This window comes from Salvelinus alpinus, chromosome 24, assembly GCF_045679555.1.
Source record: "Salvelinus alpinus chromosome 24, SLU_Salpinus.1, whole genome shotgun sequence".
Classification (NCBI taxonomy): domain Eukaryota; kingdom Metazoa; phylum Chordata; class Actinopteri; order Salmoniformes; family Salmonidae; genus Salvelinus; species Salvelinus alpinus.
The window spans coordinates 13,354,784-13,375,358 of record NC_092109.1 but is presented as its reverse complement, the minus strand read 5'-3'; the positions used below and the strand labels follow the sequence as shown (position 1 = coordinate 13,375,358).

At 42.3% G+C, this 20,575-nt stretch overlaps 1 protein-coding gene across 7 annotated transcripts in view; it reads left to right on the top strand.

Moving 5' to 3' along the window:
• LOC139552197 (microtubule-associated serine/threonine-protein kinase 3-like) overlaps positions 1–20,575 on the top strand; it is a 176,931-nt gene that overhangs the window by 141,879 nt on the left and 14,477 nt on the right. For 6 of the 7 annotated variants that reach the window (XM_071363671.1, XM_071363669.1, XM_071363673.1 and 3 more), the window contains 14 exons: positions 1,847–1,916; positions 3,717–3,795; positions 4,945–5,102; positions 5,306–5,381; positions 5,947–6,156; positions 6,701–6,802; positions 7,147–7,279; positions 9,751–9,812; positions 9,902–9,993; positions 10,358–10,566; positions 10,829–10,967; positions 11,910–12,042; positions 12,316–12,481; positions 17,109–17,210. In XM_071363671.1, the coding sequence (XP_071219772.1) occupies positions 1,847–1,916; positions 3,717–3,795; positions 4,945–5,102; positions 5,306–5,381; positions 5,947–6,156; positions 6,701–6,802; positions 7,147–7,279; positions 9,751–9,812; positions 9,902–9,993; positions 10,358–10,566; positions 10,829–10,967; positions 11,910–12,042; positions 12,316–12,481; positions 17,109–17,210 (1,731 nt within the window). The remainder of the gene's footprint in view (positions 1–1,846; positions 1,917–3,716; positions 3,796–4,944; positions 5,103–5,305; positions 5,382–5,946; positions 6,157–6,700; positions 6,803–7,146; positions 7,280–9,750; positions 9,813–9,901; positions 9,994–10,357; positions 10,567–10,828; positions 10,968–11,909; positions 12,043–12,315; positions 12,482–17,108; positions 17,211–20,575) is intronic. The other variant, XM_071363670.1, reaches the window with a different exon arrangement.

Genomic DNA, 20,575 nt, shown 5'->3' with positions numbered 1-20,575 from the left:
TTACGACTGCTACTGTTTAAATAAGCAATCCTGGTATCTTTTCTCTAAACACATAAAATTCATCTATATTATTCTGTGTCTACATTGCTATTAGAATTTGATTATACAGGATTAATCTCAAATAATGGACTTGACCTCCATCTGGATTGGGTTAAGTGTTCCTTTTCCTCAGGTGTATTCTATCCCATTCTGGTGATTATTTATTAATGCTCATCAGCTGTGATTAAATTACACCACAATTAAACAGGTGACATTCATCACCATCTAACTAGCCTCGCTCTGTTCCCCTGTACCACCATTGTTACCCCAGTACCGCAAAGCCCATTTGCTATCGTCAGACTCGTCACAGGGGTTGGACATATTTGGCCTTAGTTAATTAACTGTTTACTCCCCCCTTCGGCTACAGAGTTAATTATGTCTAATTAACGTTGAACCGATGGTTGGTTCTTAACCTTATCGGTGAGTGAACACAAAGCCTAATTGCTGTCGTTGGGGTAAGCCCCGCAGTTTGATGTGTTGAATAGCCTGAGGCAGTAGCCACAAAACTGTAGGACTGTGGGTAATAAGTGCATGCTGTCCATATGGATGGTGGGTTGGAGGGATAGAGGAATAATTTGAAGGGCTGCCCTGGTAGAGGACGCTTCAGGCTCCACTATGGGACATTAAGGTCTGCAATAAAACCCCAAGACCCCGAATATTCGCGTCTGTTAGCTAAGGGCTATAACTATCACCTTATGGATGGCAGAAAATGTGTATTTTATAGCCAGATCTCTTCACCCAGACTGTCTTTGTTTGTAAGCGCCATTTCATTTACATAGCTATTTAGAATACGGTATTAGCCTATAGGCTACTCTTACAGTAGATTGTATTGTCCCTGTACACATTTAGCCCACAGGTCTTTATTCCACATTCAATCCATACATTTTTTATAATTAGTTTTAATCAGCATGCTAGTGCTAGGCAGGTAGTGTACCTTTCGTAGAGTACAGTACCTGTCATGCATTTGTGGTGCCTTACAACTAGCACATTTGTAAAGCAAATCAAAGTCCATTCTTCCCCTAGGTCCTTGAGCTGAACGTACTGTACGCTGCTGCCTCGTAGCTTTCAGATGTTTGATATTCAGCTATTTTGTGTGTGCTGCTTTTACAACACATGAAAACCAGCTGCCATTGAAATAAATTGTCTTTGTCTGTTGAGATATTCCTCTGTCTACAAAGACCTTTCTTTTTTTTCTTTTTTCTTTTAAGATGGGTAATTTCACATTTCTTTTTGCTTTTTGACTGACACCTAGTGGGGGTGGGGGGGGGGGGGGGGGGTGGAGGGTAAAAATGTAATTATTCATTGGTTGGGACAATTGCACGTAAACATTTTATTGTAATTTTAAATAAGTAAACGTTTTTTTGGTGTGTGGCATTTCTTGTGTGTCTCCTGATGAATCGAAGCCGATGTAGATTGTTAATATTATGTAGTTACTGATTCAAGCAGAGCAGTCCCATTTGAGAGGCTTTCAGTCTTCCTAGATTAAGCTCCATCAGATAAGAGACAAGGAAGCACAATAAAATCTAAAATGCAGTATAAAGTACAATAGCTAGTAAATTGATGAAAAAATGTAATTTATCTATGCTTGTTTATTAGACTTTCTATGGTTTTTCATATCAATGAATCAATGTAACACAGTGCTTAGACCAACTCCCAATTTGGTATAGGTTTGATTCTATGCTCTAGGCTTATTATTATTATTATTAACTTCATTAATTTCAAATGCTTTTATTTCAGGTTTATGATTTTTTATTTATTTTTTACTTCTAATCTTCCCTTGTTTCTCTGCTTTTCCTCTGAACAACAGGAACGAGTCCTCAAGACAGCCCCAGAAACTTCTCTCCTAGTGCCTCAGCTCACTTCTCCTTTGCACGAAGGTAATAAGGAAATGCATGTTCTTTGAGTACCTCTGCTCAACTAGCATGCTTGCAAAAAAATTTTTTTTTTGTTTTGTTTAACAATTTCCTGAAAGTAATTCAAACTTCATCTCAGTCATAATGTTGCTTTCTCTTGGTAATTATCTGACAGATGGCGTAAGAAATGTGGGATACAAAGGAAATACGAATCTTGATAGAAACTGTTTATAATGATTTTTTTTACAACAAAACCAAATTGTGGTGCTATTATAGTCTGATGCAGACAGTTAACGGTTCTTTTGAGAAGCGAAGGCAGGATGTCTTCTGACTGGCTCTTTATACAGAGATATAAATCACAGGCAGGTTCAAGGGTTCAGTCTTTCACAAATAGCCTGAAAGATTTTTTTGTTCTACCCTCACTCAACACATTTTATTTTTATGATTCACAGTCTTTTCCACAGACCAGGCAGGTAACGTCATGTTAGGCCTCAGTTTGCCTTTCCCAACAATGCAGAGAGGAAGAAAATAGAGAAATAATAGAAAAGTGATAACACGTAATAATAAATACACAATGAGTAACGATAACTTTGCTATATACACGGGGTACCAGTACCGAGTCGATATGCGTGGATACGAGGTAGTTTTGGTATACTGTATACAGTGCCTTTGGAAAGTATTCAGACCACTTGACTTTTTCAACATTTTGTTACGTTACAGCCTTATTGTAAAATGTATTAAAAAAAAAATAATTACTCATCAAATCTACACACAATACACAATAATGACAAACCAAAACTGTTTTTTAGATATTTTTGCAAGTTTATTACAAATAAAAAACAGAAATCCCTTATATAAATAAGTATTCTGACCCTTTGCTATGAGACTCAAAATTAAGGTCAGGTGCATCTTGTTTCCATTTATCGTCCTTCACCTGAGGTATATTCAATTGATTGGACATGATTTGGAACGACACACACCTGTCTATATAAGGTTCCACAGTTGACACTCCATGTCGGAGCAAAAACCCATCCATGAGGTCGAAGGAATTGTCCATAGAGTAAAGGGTCTGAATACTTATGTAAATGTGATATTTCAGGTGTTTTTTTTTTACATTTGCAAAAATGTCTAAAACTGTTTTTGCTTTGTCATTATGGGGTATTGTGTGTAGATTGATGAGGGGGGAAAAAACATTTAGTCCATTTTAGAATAAGGCTGTAACATATCAAAATGTGGAAAAAGTCAAGGGGTCTGATTACTTTCTGAATGCACTGTACCTAGCCATTATACCTGAATCATGAAAATCACTTTTGATTTGTTTCTATCTGTCCCTACATGTAATCTCATGTATTATTCCTTTGAAAGTTTGTTTTCTTGTTCAGTGTTATTGGTTAGTGCAAAAATAAGGCATCTTATTACTAGGCGTTGGTTACAGGTAGTAGAGGTCAAGGACACTGCTTCAGTAGGCTATTGAAAAGCTGAATATTTTCTACCTTTTCCATCAGATAAGTGAAGGTTGCATATGACATGCCTCTGATCATTACTGCACATAGATCAAAGGTCACCCAGAACCTTTGATTTTTAGGCCTTTGCAAATTTTACTTTGTATATTTTAATCATTAGCTCAGTCAAATAAGGGCAGTTATGTTATGTACAATCCTGGATATTTGAGTATTCTTGTTTTGAATATCATTCATAGGTATTGTAATATATTGTTCATAACTACAGTTCTCATTCCTGATTAGTAATGGATGGGTTTAGGGATGGGTTCAAAGTTAATGGTGACGTCTGCCTCGTTCTATCTCTGTTTGTGTGTTTGAGAAGGACTGATGGACGACGCTGGTCTTTGGCATCTCTGCCCTCATCTGGCTATGGCACCAATACACCCAGCTCCACTGTCTCTGTACGTACCATACCTTACCACTCACTTTGCTACAAACACTTAAGAATCAACTCAATGAGTTATTACATGTGTTAGCTAGATTTAAAAAAAAGCAATGACAAAAAGGTTGTTAAACCTAAACCCCTTCACATACAATATACCGATGGAAAACCGTTTCCATCCCGCCCCCAAAAAATACAGATACCAAATCACTGGAAATGTAAGAATTCATTTGAATAAAGATGTTTCAATGTGAAATGATAATTTGATAGACTGCCTCTAGTCTGTTCTTCAGTGACCGGTGCTGTACTGTAGGCTATTGGAAGTCAGATGAGGGGTGAACAGATACTCCTGCTAGTGTCTCCCAGGTTGACTCATACCACCAGAAATGTGTTTAGGGCCAGCAGATTGTTTTTAGGGAGTAAACATGGCGCTGACACAAAGCCAACAGCTATGCCCCACACATAAACAAACACACACACGGCAACGTGTCCGTGGCCACGCACTCTTGCACATAACCACCCACACCTCTGATCTGTTTACTGACAAAGTCAAATCACACAGGCAGGAAATGGTCAACTCTGAAACCTATGCGTCACACTCACACGCAGGATTGACCACACACACAAACCAAGTAAGCACGCCTCCACACACAAAGTAATGGGTTGTTTGTTTACGGCCATGTTTTATGAGGACATTCATTTAGAGTTGATAAATACTTGATGTTTTTTTGGAGGCTGGTGAGGATTACTGTTAGAGAATTTACTATAGAGAAGGATTAAGAATGGCAACTGTTTTTGTCCAGGCTATGTTTACACATCTGGTTGCTAAGGGTCTTTGCAGCTCACTTGAAGATGAATCCTTTTTGGATTTTATTTCAGAACAATGTGTTGAGAAGAAAAGGGAAAGTTCACAGTAATTTGTTAGCTTTCATGTACCGTCACAACTATTTCAGCACCCATACGTTTCAGTCCTTCGTTTTCAAGACACTGTAAAAGGGAATAGGTACCGTAATGAACATGTGCCCAATCAATTGAACACAGCAGTCAGAAAGAGCACCCACTCTCCTGGTAACTGCCATTCTCTCGTGCAACGACGTCAATCAAAGCGTTAGCCTCTCGTTCTTCTTTTTATCTTTTCTCGTTCAATGTATATTCATTTCATTTCCAGTCGTCCTGTTCATCACAGGAGAAGCTTCACCAGCTGCCCTTCCAGCCCACGCCGGACGAGCTGCACTTCCTCTCCAAGCACTTCTGCACCGAGAGCATCGCTGGGGATGACCGACGGAGGGGGACCGCGCCCATGCGACCCCGCTCGCGCAGTCTCAGGTACGTACGAAGGCCCGGCAAGGTCACACACCTTTATAGATGCCGGGGATAACGGCCGCTGAAAAGTATCCTCCTTTTATATACTTTTATGTGAATAGTTTTCAAATGAGATTTGATTCAAACTATATCAATGTATTTGTGCTGTAAGATATGTGTTGTAATATAATTACTGATCATTCCTTTGTATTTCTATGTGTTTGCAGCCCTGGAAGATCCCCATCCTGTTGTGATCATGAGATTATTATGATGAACCATGTCTACAAGGAACGCTTTCCTAAGGTGAGGAGCCAACTGAGTTAGATCTATAATGTCGTATTGCCTTCAAGCTAGAGTCCTTAATTGAAACAATAATGAATTGAACCCCCCCCGCCTGTTTCGTTAAAAATGCTAAGGGATGGGGCTGAAGAAATGTAACCACTCTCAAATTCATAGACAGAGCTATGTACAGAGCAAGTACTGACCTTCCATAATATCAAATGTATAGTTTTAACCATGTTTTGAGGCTATACAGTGTTTGTTTACATTTACCTTGTTTACCATCTTATATTTGGGGATCTAATGGTGTACGACAGTTGAACTAAGCGCATGAGGCATTTATAAGTTATATTATTCAAGAATCAATGGGTATATATCATTAATTTATAGGTCCAAAAATGGATGTAACATCTAAGGATTCTAGCGTTAGCAATGGTTATTTGTTATCAAAACAAATGCTAATGTCTTAACAGTTGTTGCTGAGAGTTGGTCTTTTTCACCCACAGTTCTTTTCCACCGTTGAACCTTTTCACCCTCTCTCAACACATTCTCTACTTGTAACCCTTTCCACCCCTCTGTGTCTCTCCAGGCCACAGCCCAGATGGAGGAGAGGATCCAGGAGATCATCCGGACCAGCTCCCCGGAGAGCGTGCTGCCGCTGGCGGACGGTGTGCTGGGTTTCGCCCACCACCAGATCATCGAGCTGGTCCGCGACTGCCTGGAGAAGAGCCGCCTGGGCCACATCACATCACGCTACTTTTGTGAGCTCACCGACAAGCTGGAGAGGCTCTTCCAGGAGGTGGGTGACATTTTGGGTACATCTCAATAGTGTAATAATAATGAATGTAATGCAAAGTTGTTTTTTTACAAATCTATACAATACAAAATCTGGATTAATGAAGGAAAGGAGATGAGGAAAGTGTGTAGTGTAGAGTGTGGTGCCACCTGCTATCCATGGGGGATATCACTGGTTAACTTTAGCAGCCACTTTAAAAGACATCAATCTTTTACCGTAGTAATAAGTACACTGTAAGTACAATGTCGGTGTACATTACAGCACAGGACTTTGAAACTATCAAACAGATTCTTTCACCAAAATAATTTGGTTTACAGTGCTCCCTTACTTCTGGTATTCAGTCATTTTCGTAGCACTATTTCTATTCTGTAACTATTAATAACTTGTTTATAGATGTTTTGTATTTCTCAACGTCCTCTCGCCTCATGCCTGCTTCCTATTATACTCCCTCCCTTTCACTTAATGGTGCTTACAGTCCCGAGCACTGAGCAGCTCACAGGTCCGTGTGAAATGTTGAACGAGTGTGTTCTGTTCTCTGTATCTATAGTCCACGTCTCGGTCGGAGAGCCAGGAGGTGAACTTCATCAAAGAGCTGGTAAAGAAGATCCTCATCGTCATCGCCAGGCCGGCGCGCCTGCTGGAATGCCTGGTATGTCTCGCCTAATTGTCGCTAGCTAGCTACCAAGCACATGGCCATGACTTCAAAAATTAAACGGCAACTAGGGACAGGTGTTTTTCCAAGGGACCTAAGTTTTTCCTGACCATGTGGTGTGACTAGGCAAACCACTGAGTCCTAATACTAAGTACGAGTTCTTTTTGGTGGTGACAAAAGTCATATAGATGCAATCCATCCTCCTCTTGCTCCTGCTAGTCCTCATTGTCACAATAACATCACCATCAACCCAGAGAAAAGCCAACAGCACACGGACGATGCCCATTGGAACTAAGAGTTCCCGAAGTGAAACCCATGTCCCTGTGTTGTCCTCTCCTCAGGAGTTTGATCCAGAGGAGTTCTACCATCTGTTGGAGGCTGCCGAGGGTCACGCCAAAGAGGGCCAGGGCATCAAGACTGACATCCCCCGCTACATCATCAGCCAGCTGGGTCTCACACGGGACCCCCTGGAAGGTACGTCAAGTTTGACTTTTGACCTTTTAGGGAGTAGGTCGGCCGTGCCTAAACCAGGGCTCTCCAACCCTGTTCCTGGAGAACTACCGTCCTGTAGGTTTTTAACTCCAACCCTGTTCCTGGAGAACTACCGTCCTGTAGGTTTTTAACTCCAACCCTGTTCCTGGAGAACTACCGTCCTGTAGGTTTTTAACTCCAACCCTGTTCCTGGAGAACTACCATCCTGTAGGTTTTTAACTCCAACCCTGTTCCTGGAGAACTACCGTCCTGTAGGTTTTTAACTCCAACCCTGTTCCTGGAGAACTACCGTCCTGTAGGTTTTTAACTCCAACCCTGTTCCTGGAGAACTACCGTCCTGTAGGTTTTTAACTCCAACCCTGTTCCTGGAGAACTACCGTCCTGTAGGTTTTTAACTCCAACCCTGTTCCTGGAGAACTACCGTCCTGTCGGTTTTTAACTCCAACCCTGTTCCTGGAGAACTACCGTCCTGTCGGTTTTTAACTCCAACCCTGTTCCTGGAGAACTACCGTCCTGTCGGTTTTTAACTCCAACCCTGTTCCTGGAGAACTACCGTCCTGTCGGTTTTTAACTCCAACCCTGTTCCTGGAGAACTACCGTCCTGTAGGTTTTTAACTCCAACCCTGTTCCTGGAGAACTACCGTCCTGTAGGTTTTCACTCCAACTCTAATCTAGCTCACTTGATTAATAATTAGCTGGTTAATTAGCTGAATCCGGTTAATTACAACTTGGGTTGGAGCGAAAACTGACGTGAGGATAGTTGTCCAGGAACACGGTTGGAGAGCCCTGGCCTTAACCAAAGTTAGTAGAGGTGCAGCCAAACATCACACGTTCAGAAATGAAAAGAGTGCTTTCTGATGAAAGCTGCAAGGGCTGTGAACTCATTCCAGTGGTGGGCTGCATTGATAAAGGAAGTAATCAAGATGTACATTCCAATTCTTCACCCTTTTCCCGAAGTGTACCCCCTCATGGATTTCAAAGGAATGGAGTGAGGAATATGGTGGAAACTCCCTCCAGCCATGCTTGCACCAATCCAATGATTTTTAAATGCATGAGTGGGGATTGAACGAGTGCAATCTTCTGGAGAAAGGTATAGAATCGTAACGCAGCCATTGTATTGTGGATCATCCAATCACTTGTCATGCTTTGTGTTCTCGAAGTCCCAGCTACATTGATGACCTGATGAAAATATGATAAATATAATTCTATGATAAGAGTATGATCCTGACACAGAATCTAGTTAACCCCAACCAGCTTCATCAGAACACTAAAGCCTACATTTTGAGAAAAGTAATTTCTCATTTTTATTAACTTGCACGTTCTGTTCCTCGTAAAACTCCCTCTGTAATGTACTGTGATAAAATACTACAATAAATTTAAAAAATCGTAATTATGTTGTGGATATTGGGGTCTTAACGTTTTGGAAGCACTGCTGGAGCAGAACATCTTATCAGTTTTTAGAGAAGAATTACTTGTTTTACTGCAGTATAACTACTACAAAAGAACTAGTACTAGAAGTACTAGCTACCATTTCAGTATCCACAATGACCAAATTATTGCATCAGCATTACAGTAAATATTTTGTTGCAAGGCTAATATAACCTGTCAGGCTAGTATTAAACACCAATGAAGAAGGTCTAAGACAAAGGTGATGTAGAGTAACATGTGTCCTGTACCGAACAGACTGCCATCCTAATGACTCTCTCTCTCAATTTAAACCCCAACGTTCATTCTGACTAATTAGAAACGAATGGTCTCCCTATAGAGCTGAAACAGTTCTACACACAGACTGGCTCACTAACCTCCGTCCTCATTTGCCAATGTCTCTCCACTCATTTCCCCTGGGCTTATCCCGTGTGTTTTCCTTGCCCAGTAGCCTGGAGTGTTGGAAGCAGCCTTCTAGGCAGGGACAGATGTTAAGTGGCATTGGAAATGGGTTTAGGGTCTCTGTGGGGACGACCGAACGACCCCCCCCCCCCCTCCTGATTCGCTACCTCCTGCTGTTCATACATCACTGATGGGAAGGGATGCACACACACACACGTGCATGTATATATGCACATACACATGCAAGACGCACACACATACGCAAAACACGAACGCACACACATACACTTGAGTGTTCTGGAGTTGTGGTTTTCTTAATGGATGTCCGACATGTGTTGCTGCCACTTCTGGTTTCCACCTCATTTCCTCTCGTTTAGGATTTCTCAGACTCAGCTTATTAGGTGGACAAAGTCAACAGATTGCTCTTTCTTAACTGCCATAAAAAAGAAAGTGTGTTAATATACAGTAATGTCAACTCCCTATAGGCTTTGACTAAATGTTGAGGTGTGTATATATAAGACATCTGGATTTAAAGGTCACTGTTTGGTGTTTGAAGGTGAAAATGCTGAAATTGCAAAGTCGAATGAAATGCTGACATGTTCTTTCTTTCTCTCTCTCTCCTACAGAAATTGCTCAGATGACCAGTTATGACAGTGGGATAGCGGAAACACCAGAGACAGATGACTCTGTGAGTATTCAGTATATTTTATTCAAGTTTTTAATTACAGGTTTGATGTATTTCCGTAGAATAAAGTTTCTCTACTCTCGTCCTCCCAGTCCCAGAGTCTGAGCGTGGCCCTACGATCCCGACGAAAGCCCTGCGAGATGGACTTTGAGATGACCAAACTCATCAGCAACGGCGCCTACGGGTGAGAGAAACTTCTCTGGTGTTAGTCAGGACGGTTATGATGGAATCCAAACCTGTTTCAGCTGTCATTTAGGATTTGAATTGGATATGTGATTTGGATTTACTCACATTTTGTACTCATATTTTCAACCTTCAATTCATGGCCCTGTCCTTTTCTGTTCCTAAACCACAAATAAGTATATACCGCGGCACTTACATCATGTATTCCCTCTCCTACAGAGCTATGAATGTGTGATTTCAAGCCATCTTTACCACGTTTATGACTAACCGTGTTATTCTTTGTCTGACAGAGTAATGTATGGTTGATTTAACTTAGCCTTTGCTACTTTGTCGGACATATTGTCTCCTCTCTCTCTCTCTGACAGGGCTGTGTATCTGGTGCGCCATAAGGAGACCAAGCAGCGTTTTGCCATGAAGAAGATCAACAAACAGAACCTGATGCTGAGGAACCAGATCCAGCAGGCCTTCGTGGAGAGAGACATCCTGACCTTCGCTGAGAACCCCTTCGTGGTCTCCATGTACTGCTCCTTCCAGACGCGACGACACCTCTGCATGGTCATGGAGTATGTGGAAGGTAGCTAGCCTTTTCTTATTGTTTATTTGATTTTTTACGGACCCAAAACAGTGGAAGACAGAAAGCTGACACCAGGGGGGGGATACACTGCTTTAGAAATACTGGTTCATGTTAATGTCCATCCCTATTCTTTATCAAATGCACTTTTTGGGTTGGGATTAATCATTAATAATTAAACATATGTTGAATGTACTTCATTGTAGTATATTTCAATGTCAGAATTAACTCAATAAACCAAGTATCTGTGTCTGTGTGCCATTAGGAGGTGACTGTGCCAACCTGCTGAAGAACATGGGTCCCCTGCCTGTGGACATGGCCAGGATGTACTTTGCTGAGACGGTCCTGGCTCTGGAGTACCTCCACAACTATGGCATCGTCCACAGGGATCTCAAACCAGACAAGTCAGTCTCTAATATCTCTATAGTAAAGTCAGCTAATGTCACGAGAAGGTAGATAGATATAGCCTGGTCTCAGATCTGTTAGTGCTGACTTGTGATTTAAAAAAATGAATATCTTCTTTCCAACATGTCACACTAACCAAGCAACAACAAATAAAACACCACATGTAAATACACATTGTTCTCTCTCCTCCTATTTTGTCACATTTCTATACTTTTCTTTGCATATCACAATTTAATCCTAACAAGAAATTGAAATACAAATGTTGCGTGTATGGGAGGGCTACAACGAAATTTAAAGAACAAGAAATAAATAGGTAATTCATATTCTGAAATGGTTAAGTTAGTCATAATATAGTTGCCAGCAATTTTTCATTATGTACATTATTTGTATAAATGTACATATTATTGATTGGTATATTGGTTTTGTATAAATCATTTTGTATCAATACCCATGATTATTATTGACATATTATAAATAAAATCTTCCCCCATTTTCATTCACACCAAGACAACTTCAAACTTGGCCCATTTGTTTTCATATTCCTTTATCTTTCCTTTTTTATTTACAAAAAAAGATCACGTTTGACAGTGTTCATTGACAGTTTGAGCCGTTCTGCAAATAAGGGTGACTGCTCCTCTTTCCAGTGCCTTAAAATGACCATTTTAACAGAGTTAGTGACCTGAGCATGGAAGCGTTTGGTGTATTTTGACTGATGATCTTACCCTTTTTAAAATCGCCAGTCACTTGAGTGATCGATGTTATTGCGCCAATTGAGCGAGATTTTGTAGATTAGAGAGTTGTACAGTCACATAGTCACATGTAGAGGGTTGCAGATGTAATTGCAGGGTACAGTACGTTTCCTGAGCTCCAACAATGCCGGACACTATCTTCTGCCATTGGCATCCATGTTATGGTTTTCTCTCATTCTCTCCCTTCCCCAGTCTGCTGGTGACCTCCATGGGCCACATCAAGTTGACAGACTTTGGGCTGTCCAAGGTGGGCCTGATGAACATGACCACTAACCTGTACGAGGGACACATAGAGAAGGACGCCCGGGAGTTCTCTGATAAACAGGTACATTGTGTGGAGATGATTGACATTCTACCTACAGTATAAGCCAATCTTTCTTGCTCATTTATTTATTTTGGTAATTAAAACAAGACAGCAGAGAGAACCTGACATCTATGGTATCCAGTCTGAACACGGTTCGAAGTGTTCAGAAATTGGATACCAACAGCTTTCAGGTTATTCTTTTTCCAATGTGACAATGTCCAGCCTCAACCTTTCACTAAAATATACTACTATTATAATGTGCCTATACCTGTTGCCTTCTGTCTGTGTCTGCAGGTGTGTGGGACCCCAGAGTACATTGCTCCAGAGGTGATCCTGAGACAGGGCTATGGGAAGCCTGTGGACTGGTGGGCTATGGGCATCATCCTCTATGAGTTCCTGGTCGGCTGCGTACCCTTCTTTGGAGACACACCAGAAGAACTGTTTGGGCAGGTCATCAGCGGTCAGTCTAACTCTCTTCTCTCCTTTTGATTTGACTTATGGGGCGAATCCTAAGTTCCAATGGAGTTGAATTTGCACTTAACATTGACGTAGGACAAAAATATGCAGGCCTTAATGGTATTATCTAATTATTCCGTATGGAATTAGATGGTGCCAATCTTTCCGATTCATTTGGGATTAAGGCATGTAATGCACAAAACAGATGGTGTGTGGGGGGTGTGGATTCAGCTTGACATGAGACATACATTGTTTCTAGTTTTTGATAACTCTATGATAGTTTACAGAGAACCCAAGTGTTCCCTCTATCCTATGTTAATGAATGTGGTGCCATGACAGATTTGGTGTGCTCTCCATCATGGCAGGCCAGAGGGACACAGTGTTAATTAAAGGGCTCTGAACACACTGAGCTGAATGCCACGCTGCTCAGGCCTGATGGCCACCGTGCATATTCATGCTTCACTCCCAAATTTGATGAAAATGGGAGGGAAATGGCGCCAAAGAGACATCCGTGGAATGGCGCAGTCTATACTGGTGTGGCGTATGCTGCTATTTTTCAACTTTTGCGAACAGGCTACACTTGTCAAACACACATGAACACACAGACACATGGAGATACACACACAAAACTGGAAAACACAGATGTTTTGATCACATACAGTACCTTCAGAAAATAGTCATACCCCTTGACTTATTTGACATTTTATTGCGTTACAGCCTGAATTCAAAAGGGATTAAATTGCTTGTTTTTTCTCACACACAGTACCCCATAATGACAAAGTGAGATGTTTTTAGACATTTTTGCTAAATTATTGAAAATGAAATATTTCATTTAAATAAGTATTCCCACCCTTTGCTATGACACTCCAAATTGAGCTCAGGTGCATCCAATTTCCTTTGATCATCCTTGAGATGTCACTAAAACTTGATTGGAGTCCACCTGTGGCCAATTCAATTTTTTGTACTCGATTTAAAAAGAAACACACCTGTCTATATAATGTCCCACAGTTGACAGTTCATGTAAAAGCAGAAACTATACTATGAAGTCCAAGGATCCAGTGGTGGAAGTACTCAATTGTCATACTGGAGTAAAAGTAAAGATACCTTAATCCACAATGACTCAAGTAAAAGTGAAAGTCACCCAGTAAAATACTACTCGAGTAAAAGTCTAAAAGTATTTTTACATAAGTACTTTACACTACTGCATATATATGGGGAAGGGTATACAACAATTTCTAGAGTGTTGAAAGTTTCCAAGACCACAGTGGTCATTGGGAAATGGAAAAGATATGGAACTACCCAGACTCTACCCTGACCAAACGGGCAAGAAGGACCTTGGTCAGGGAGGTGACCAAGAATCCAATGACCAATCTGACAGAGCTACAGAGTTCCTTGGCTGAGATGGGAGAACCTGCCAGAAGGACAACAGTCTCTACAGCACTTCACCAATCTGGGCTTTATGGGAGAGTGGCCAGACGGAAGTCACTCCTCAGAAAAAGGGCACATGACAAAAAGGAACGTGAGAGACTGAGAGCATAAGGCAAAAGATGTTGTGGTCTGATGAGACAAAAATGTAACTCTTTGGCCTGAATGCAAAGCCCTGTCTGGAGAAAACCAGGCACACCTCATCACCTGTCTAACACCATCCCTGCCGTGAAGCATGGTGGTGGCAGCATCATGCTATGAGGATGGGATGTTTTTCAGCGGCAAGGACTGGGAGACTGGTAAGGATAGAGGAAACGATCAATGGAGTCGAATACAGCAAAATCCTTGATGAAAACCTGCATCAGAGTGCAAACAACCTTAGACTGGGGCGAAGACTTACATTTCAACAGGACAATGACCCCAACCATACAGCCAAGGCAACGCTGGAATGGCTTCAGAACAAAAATGTGAAAGTCCTCGAGTGGCTCAGCCAAAGCCCAGACTTGAATCCCATTTGAAGGTCTGTGGAAAGACTTGAATATTGCTGTTTACCACCGCTCCCCACCTAACTTAACAGAGCTTGAGAAAATCCGCAAGGAAGGATGAATGTGAGAAAATCCCCAAATGCAGATGTGCAACGCTGATACAAACATACCCAATACGACTTAAAGCTGTAATCGCTGCCAAAGATGCTTCTTGACTCAGGGGTGTGAATACTTCTATAAATTCGATATTTCGTTTTCAATGAATTTGCTAAAATGTATAAAAAATGTTTTCACTTTGACATTATGGGGTGTGTACATGGGTGAGAATAAAAAAAAAAATATTGAATCAATTTTGAATTCAGCCTGTAACACAATAAAATGTGACCGAGAGGCTCGATTCGGTCTTTTGTAGCAAAATTTGAAATGGTGTTCTTTACATCGGACAAATGTTTATGTTAAAATGTTATGTCATACACTACCGTTGAGGAACAATGGTAGTGTGCTTTGAAAGTTGATAAACTTGTAACCACACTTTTGAGAAAATGGCCCTTGAATGTTTTAGTACCTACTGGAGAGCTCTTCTTTATCTACACCCATTCAGCATCGTTCACAACTTCTTAGGTTTCAGCCCCACCCATCTCTTTAAGGATTCACATGTGAGGCTATGTACTAAACAACTAGATATTTCAAGACTAAAGGCTGGCTTATACTACGGGTGTATTCGTTAATTTAATCAGAGTGTGCTCTGGGCGTTCGTATACTCAGAGCGTTGTCAGATTGTCTGTTCGTAAATTCAGAGCGTTTCGCTCTCGGAGCCTTTGGAGCGCACACTGGATGCTCTGGCCGAGGAGAAGGGTTGATCCGAGGGTTCTGACTAACAGCAGTCAAGCACCCAAGCTAACTGGCTAACGTTGGCTGACTTGCTAGCTACTTCCAGACACAAATGAGAGAACTCTCTGACCATTTTACTCACTCTAGCAGAACTTGTTAGGCTGTTTTTATGTTAGGCTGTTTTTATGTTATCTAGAGCGTTGGTGACTGCTGCTGGCAACAAATGAATGACATTTTTATGGCAACGATTAGTGACACCGGCCATATTCAGTGGGTGTTGAGCGTTCGTAAGTTATTCTGCGCTCTGGCACACTGACGGGAGTGCTCTGAAATCGGAGTAGATGGCCAGAGTGAATTTATCAGCTACGTCTATCGACAGTTGTTGCAGTGACATCATGAACATTCTATTGAAATAGTTACTTGCATAGTGGAGTCTTTTGTTTAGACTTGTAGCTAGCTAGCAAGCTAAACAATTAATCATAATCCCATCTCATAACGTTACTACCCTGCATGAATCTGCAGGTAGATAACCAACCAGGTTAAATTTTAGCTAGCTTACATTAGGCTATAACTAGCAATGCAAATGGCTCAGAGATATGAATAATATTACTACACAGATCATACATGTAACATTAGCTAGCTAGCCAGCCAGCTAATGTTAGCTAGCTAGATAACAGTACACTTTAACTTGAAATGAAAACGACTTTCTGACAAAATGAGAAATGTGTAATATCTGAAAATGTAGCTAGCTAGACTATCTTACCCGTAAACATGGATGAACGCTTCTCCCTCTCTCTCACGGATGCCATGGTTACCCTTAGTTTGAAGACGTAATCCGGAGACAGGTATTTTATACAACAGTTCTCTTTTTGACTCCGTCTGCATATTTGCAATCAAACGCCAGAATTATCTCCATCTTCTTAGCTATCATACTCTAATTCCACTGATTTCAAAACTCGGTCATCCAGAAAGTGGAGAGCAACACTTATGCAGTTCTACTACGTGATATCTTTCAAAAAAGCAGATTAGAAAGGATTACCTACATGTACTGACCAGCTCATGTTATAGACAGCAGCGAGCTACATGGCAGACCAATTAGAACTCATCACTCGGCATGTCGAGCCTACACATTATCTCAGCCGATCATGGCTGGCGGGATGGTTGTTGTCTTTTTCTGTGGCTAAACCAACTAGGCTCGTAATTTAATAATTTAATTAATATTTACAGATGGCATACAAGTTTATTATTAAGGCACATGAAGTTCACATGTTCCAGAAGGCATTTCTGCCTAAAAACGCATTTTGATAATAAAAATAAATAAGAAAATGACGCTCCTGTGAAGTAGTGATTCGCGACATACGCCTAGTTTCCTGAAACGAGTCACGTGGATAAGTCGAAGGGTATGAATACTTTCTGAAGGCATTGTAATTATAAAAATGTTTCAGACCTGGATAATACATATTATTCCAGTACTGGAGAACAGACAATCATGAATTTCATATCTCATCCTTGAGGGAGGGAAGATCGCCAATTTCCACATTCAATGGTGTGAATAACAATATGCCCTTTTGTCTGAGGAAACTCTCAATGACATGCATTAATCAGATTGACTGTGGGACTGTTAACTGTGGCTAACTGCTAACTCAGTATGTGTTGTCTATGGGGTGCTGTTAATAACTTCTTGCTAACTCCGTATGTGTTGTCTAAGGGATATTGCTAATGGCTAGCTAACTCAGTGTGTGTTTCTATGGGATATTGCTAACGGCTAGTCAACTCAGTTTGTTTTTTTGTGTGGGATATTGTTGCTAACTTCTAGCTAACTCTGTATGTGTTGTCTGTGGGATAATGCTAAGTACTAACTAACTAACTGAGTGTGTTGTCGTTTCCAAGATGAGATCAACTGGCCGGAAGGAGAAGATGCTCCCCCTGCCGACTCCCAGGAACTCATCACCCTGCTACTCAGACAGAACCCTCTGGAGAGGATGGGAACAGGTAGGCACACGTTGTGCACAACACATGCCACATACAAATACCTTTTTCACTCTACCAAACCAAGCCAAGCTGTACTGGGCTGGCCTGGTTTCACATCCACCAAGCAGATTACAGTTCGGGTCGGCCCCATATTTATGTGAGTCAGGCAAAAGATTGGATTTATTGGGGCTACGTTTAGTTTGTTGAAACTCAGCACAGGGTACAGGAAAGGAAAGGTTTTCTATTATTAGAGGTTGAAGGTGTTCAAAGGTTTACTAACAGTTATGACCTACCAGGGAGCATTCTCTTCCCCTCAGTTAAAACTGTCCAGGTACAGACAGTGGTTATTGTCATAACTCTCTTGGTGCCTTCTCAGCACAGCCCATTATTTAAAGATACAAGGCTGGACAAATGGGATCAAACAAATGGGCGGAACAGTTTATCACATAACCCCGCTGCCTCACCTTTTCCTTTCCCCAATTACAATAATTCCTCCCGGGCCGCCTCGAATGTCGACCCGGGCAAGGTCACGCATCTTCAGCGTCTGCGAATCATAAACATTGCCCTGACCTGAGATGATGCCACGGGCTCCCCACCGTGTCTTAAATGGCACCCTATTTGCTATATAGGGCTCTGGTCAAAAGTAGTGCACCATGAAGGGAATAGGGTGCCATTTGGGACGTAGCCTTTGTCTCCTGCACAGCAGGCTATACAGGACTGTATTCATCAGATCCAGAGGTTGGGGTCAAACTATTCATCGGCGGCCCTCCGTCTCTTCCACAAAGGTCACCGGCAGGAAATTGCACTGCATAATTAATGGCCGGTGATGTCACTTTTGGGTGCTGGCCAATAAAAAAGAGAGGATGAAATGTTAGCGTCTGCATTTCCTTTTGTGTTGGGGCAGTGGCACCTCTGTCCAATGTCAACTTTTGTCTTGAATGGAGCGGAAGTGTGTATGTTGGTACTTGCAGGAGGCCTATGTGTGCAAGATATCTATAAATCAAATCAAATCAAATTTTATTAGTCACATACACATGGTTAGCAGATGTTAATGCGAGTGTAGCGAAATGCTTGTGCTTGCAAGCAGTAAACAATGCAGTAATAACAACAAGTAATCTAACCTAACAATTCCACAACTACTACCTTATACACACAAGTGTAAAGGGATAAAGAATATGTACATAAAGATATATGAATGAGTGATGGTACAGAACGGCATAGGCAAGATGCAGTAGATGGTATAGAGTACGGTATATACATATGAGATGAGTACTGTAGGGTATGTAAACATAAAGTGGCATAGTTTAAAGTGGCTAGTGGTACATGTATTACATAAAGATGGCAAGATGCAGTAGATGATATAGAGTACAGTATATACATATACATATGAGATGGGTAATGTAGGGTATGTAAACATTATATTAAGTGGCATTGTTTAAAGTGGCTAGTGGTACATTTTTACATAATTTCCATCAATTCCCATTTTTAAAGTGGCTGGAGTTGAGTCAGTATGTTGGCAGCGGCCGCTAAATGTTAGTGGTGGCTGTTTAACAGTCTGATGGCCTTGAGATAGAAGCTGTTTTTCAGTCTCTCGGTCCCTGCTTTGATGCACCTGTACTGACCTCGCCTTCTGGATGATAGCGGGGTGAACAGGCAGTGGCTTGGGTGGTTGTTGTCCTTGATGATCTTTATGGCCTTCCTGTGACATCGGGTGGTGTAGGTGTCCTGGAGGGCAGGTAGTTTGCCCCCGGTGATGCGTTCTGCAGACCTCACTACCCTCTGGAGAGCCTTACGGTTGTGGGCGGAGCAGTTGCCGTACCAGGCGGTGATACAGCCCGACAGGATGCTCTCGATTGTGCATCTGTAGAAGTTTGTGAGTGCTTTTGGTGACAAGCCGAATTTCTTCAGCCTCCTGAGGTTGAAGAGGCGCTGCTGCGCCTTCTTCACAACGCTGTCTGTGTGGGTGGACCAATTCAGTTTGTCCGTGATGTGTACACCGAGGAACTTAAAACTTTCCACCTTCTCCACTACTGACCCGTCGATGTGGATAGGGGGGTGCTCCCTCTGCTGTTTCCTGAAGTCCACAATCATCTCCTTTGTTTTGTTGACGTTGAGTGTGAGGTTATTTTCCTGACACCACACTCCGAGGGCCCTCACCTCCTCCCTGTAGGCCGTCTCGTCGTTGTTGGTAATCAAGCCTACCACTGTAGTGTCATCCGCAAACTTGATGATTGAGTTGGAGGCGTGCATGGCCACGCAGTCGTGGGTGAACAGGGAGTACAGGAGAGGGCTCAGAACGCACCCTTGTGGGGCCCCAGTGTTGAGGATCAGCGGGGTGGAGATGTTGTTACCTACCCTCACCACCTGGGGGCGGCCCGTCAGGAAGTCCAGGACCCAGTTGCACAGGGCGGGGTCGAGACCCAGGGTCTCGAGCTTGATGACGAGTTTGGAGGGTACTATGGTGTTAAATGCTGAGCTGTAATCGATGAACAGCATTCTCACATGGGTATTCCTCTTGTCCAGATGGGTTAGGGCAGTGTGCAGTGTGGTTGCGATTGCGTCGTCTGTGGACCTATTGGGTCGGTAAGCAAATTGGAGTGGGTCTAGGATGTCCGGTAGGGTGGAGGTGATATGGTCCTTGACTAGTCTCTCAAAGCACTTCATGATGACGGAAGTGAGTGCTACGGGGCGGTAGTCGTTTAGCTCAGTTACCTTAGCTTTCTTGGGAACAGGAACAATGGTGGCCCTCTTGAAGCATGTGGGAACAGCAGACTGGGATAAGGATTGATTGAATATGTCCGTAAACACACCAGCCAGCTGGTCTGCGCATGCTCTGAGGACGCGGCTGGGAATGCCGTCTGGGCCTGCAGCCTTGCGAGGGTTAACACGTTTAAATGTTTTACTCACCTCGGCTGCAGTGAAGGAGAGCCCGCAGGTTTTGGTAGCGGGCCGTGTCAGTGGCACTGTATTGTCCTCAAAGCGGGCAAAAAAGTTATTTAGCCTGTCTGGGAGCAAGACATCCTGGTCCGCGACGGGGCTGGTTTTCTTTTTGTAATCCGTGATAGACTGTAGACCCTGCCACATACCTCTTGTGTCTGAGCTGTTGAATTGCGACTCTATTTTGTCTCTGTACTGGGACTTAGCCTGTTTGATTGCCTTGCGGAGAGAATAGCTACACTGTTTGTATTCGGTCATGTTTCCAGTCACCTTGCCCTGGTTAAAAGCAGTGGTTCGCGCTTTCAGTTTCACGCGAATGCTGCCGTCAATCCACGGTTTCTGGTTTGGGAATGTTTTAATCGTTGCTGTGGGTACGACATCGTCAATGCACTTCCTAATGAACTCGCTCACCGAATCAGCATATTCGTCCATGTTATTGTTGGACGCAA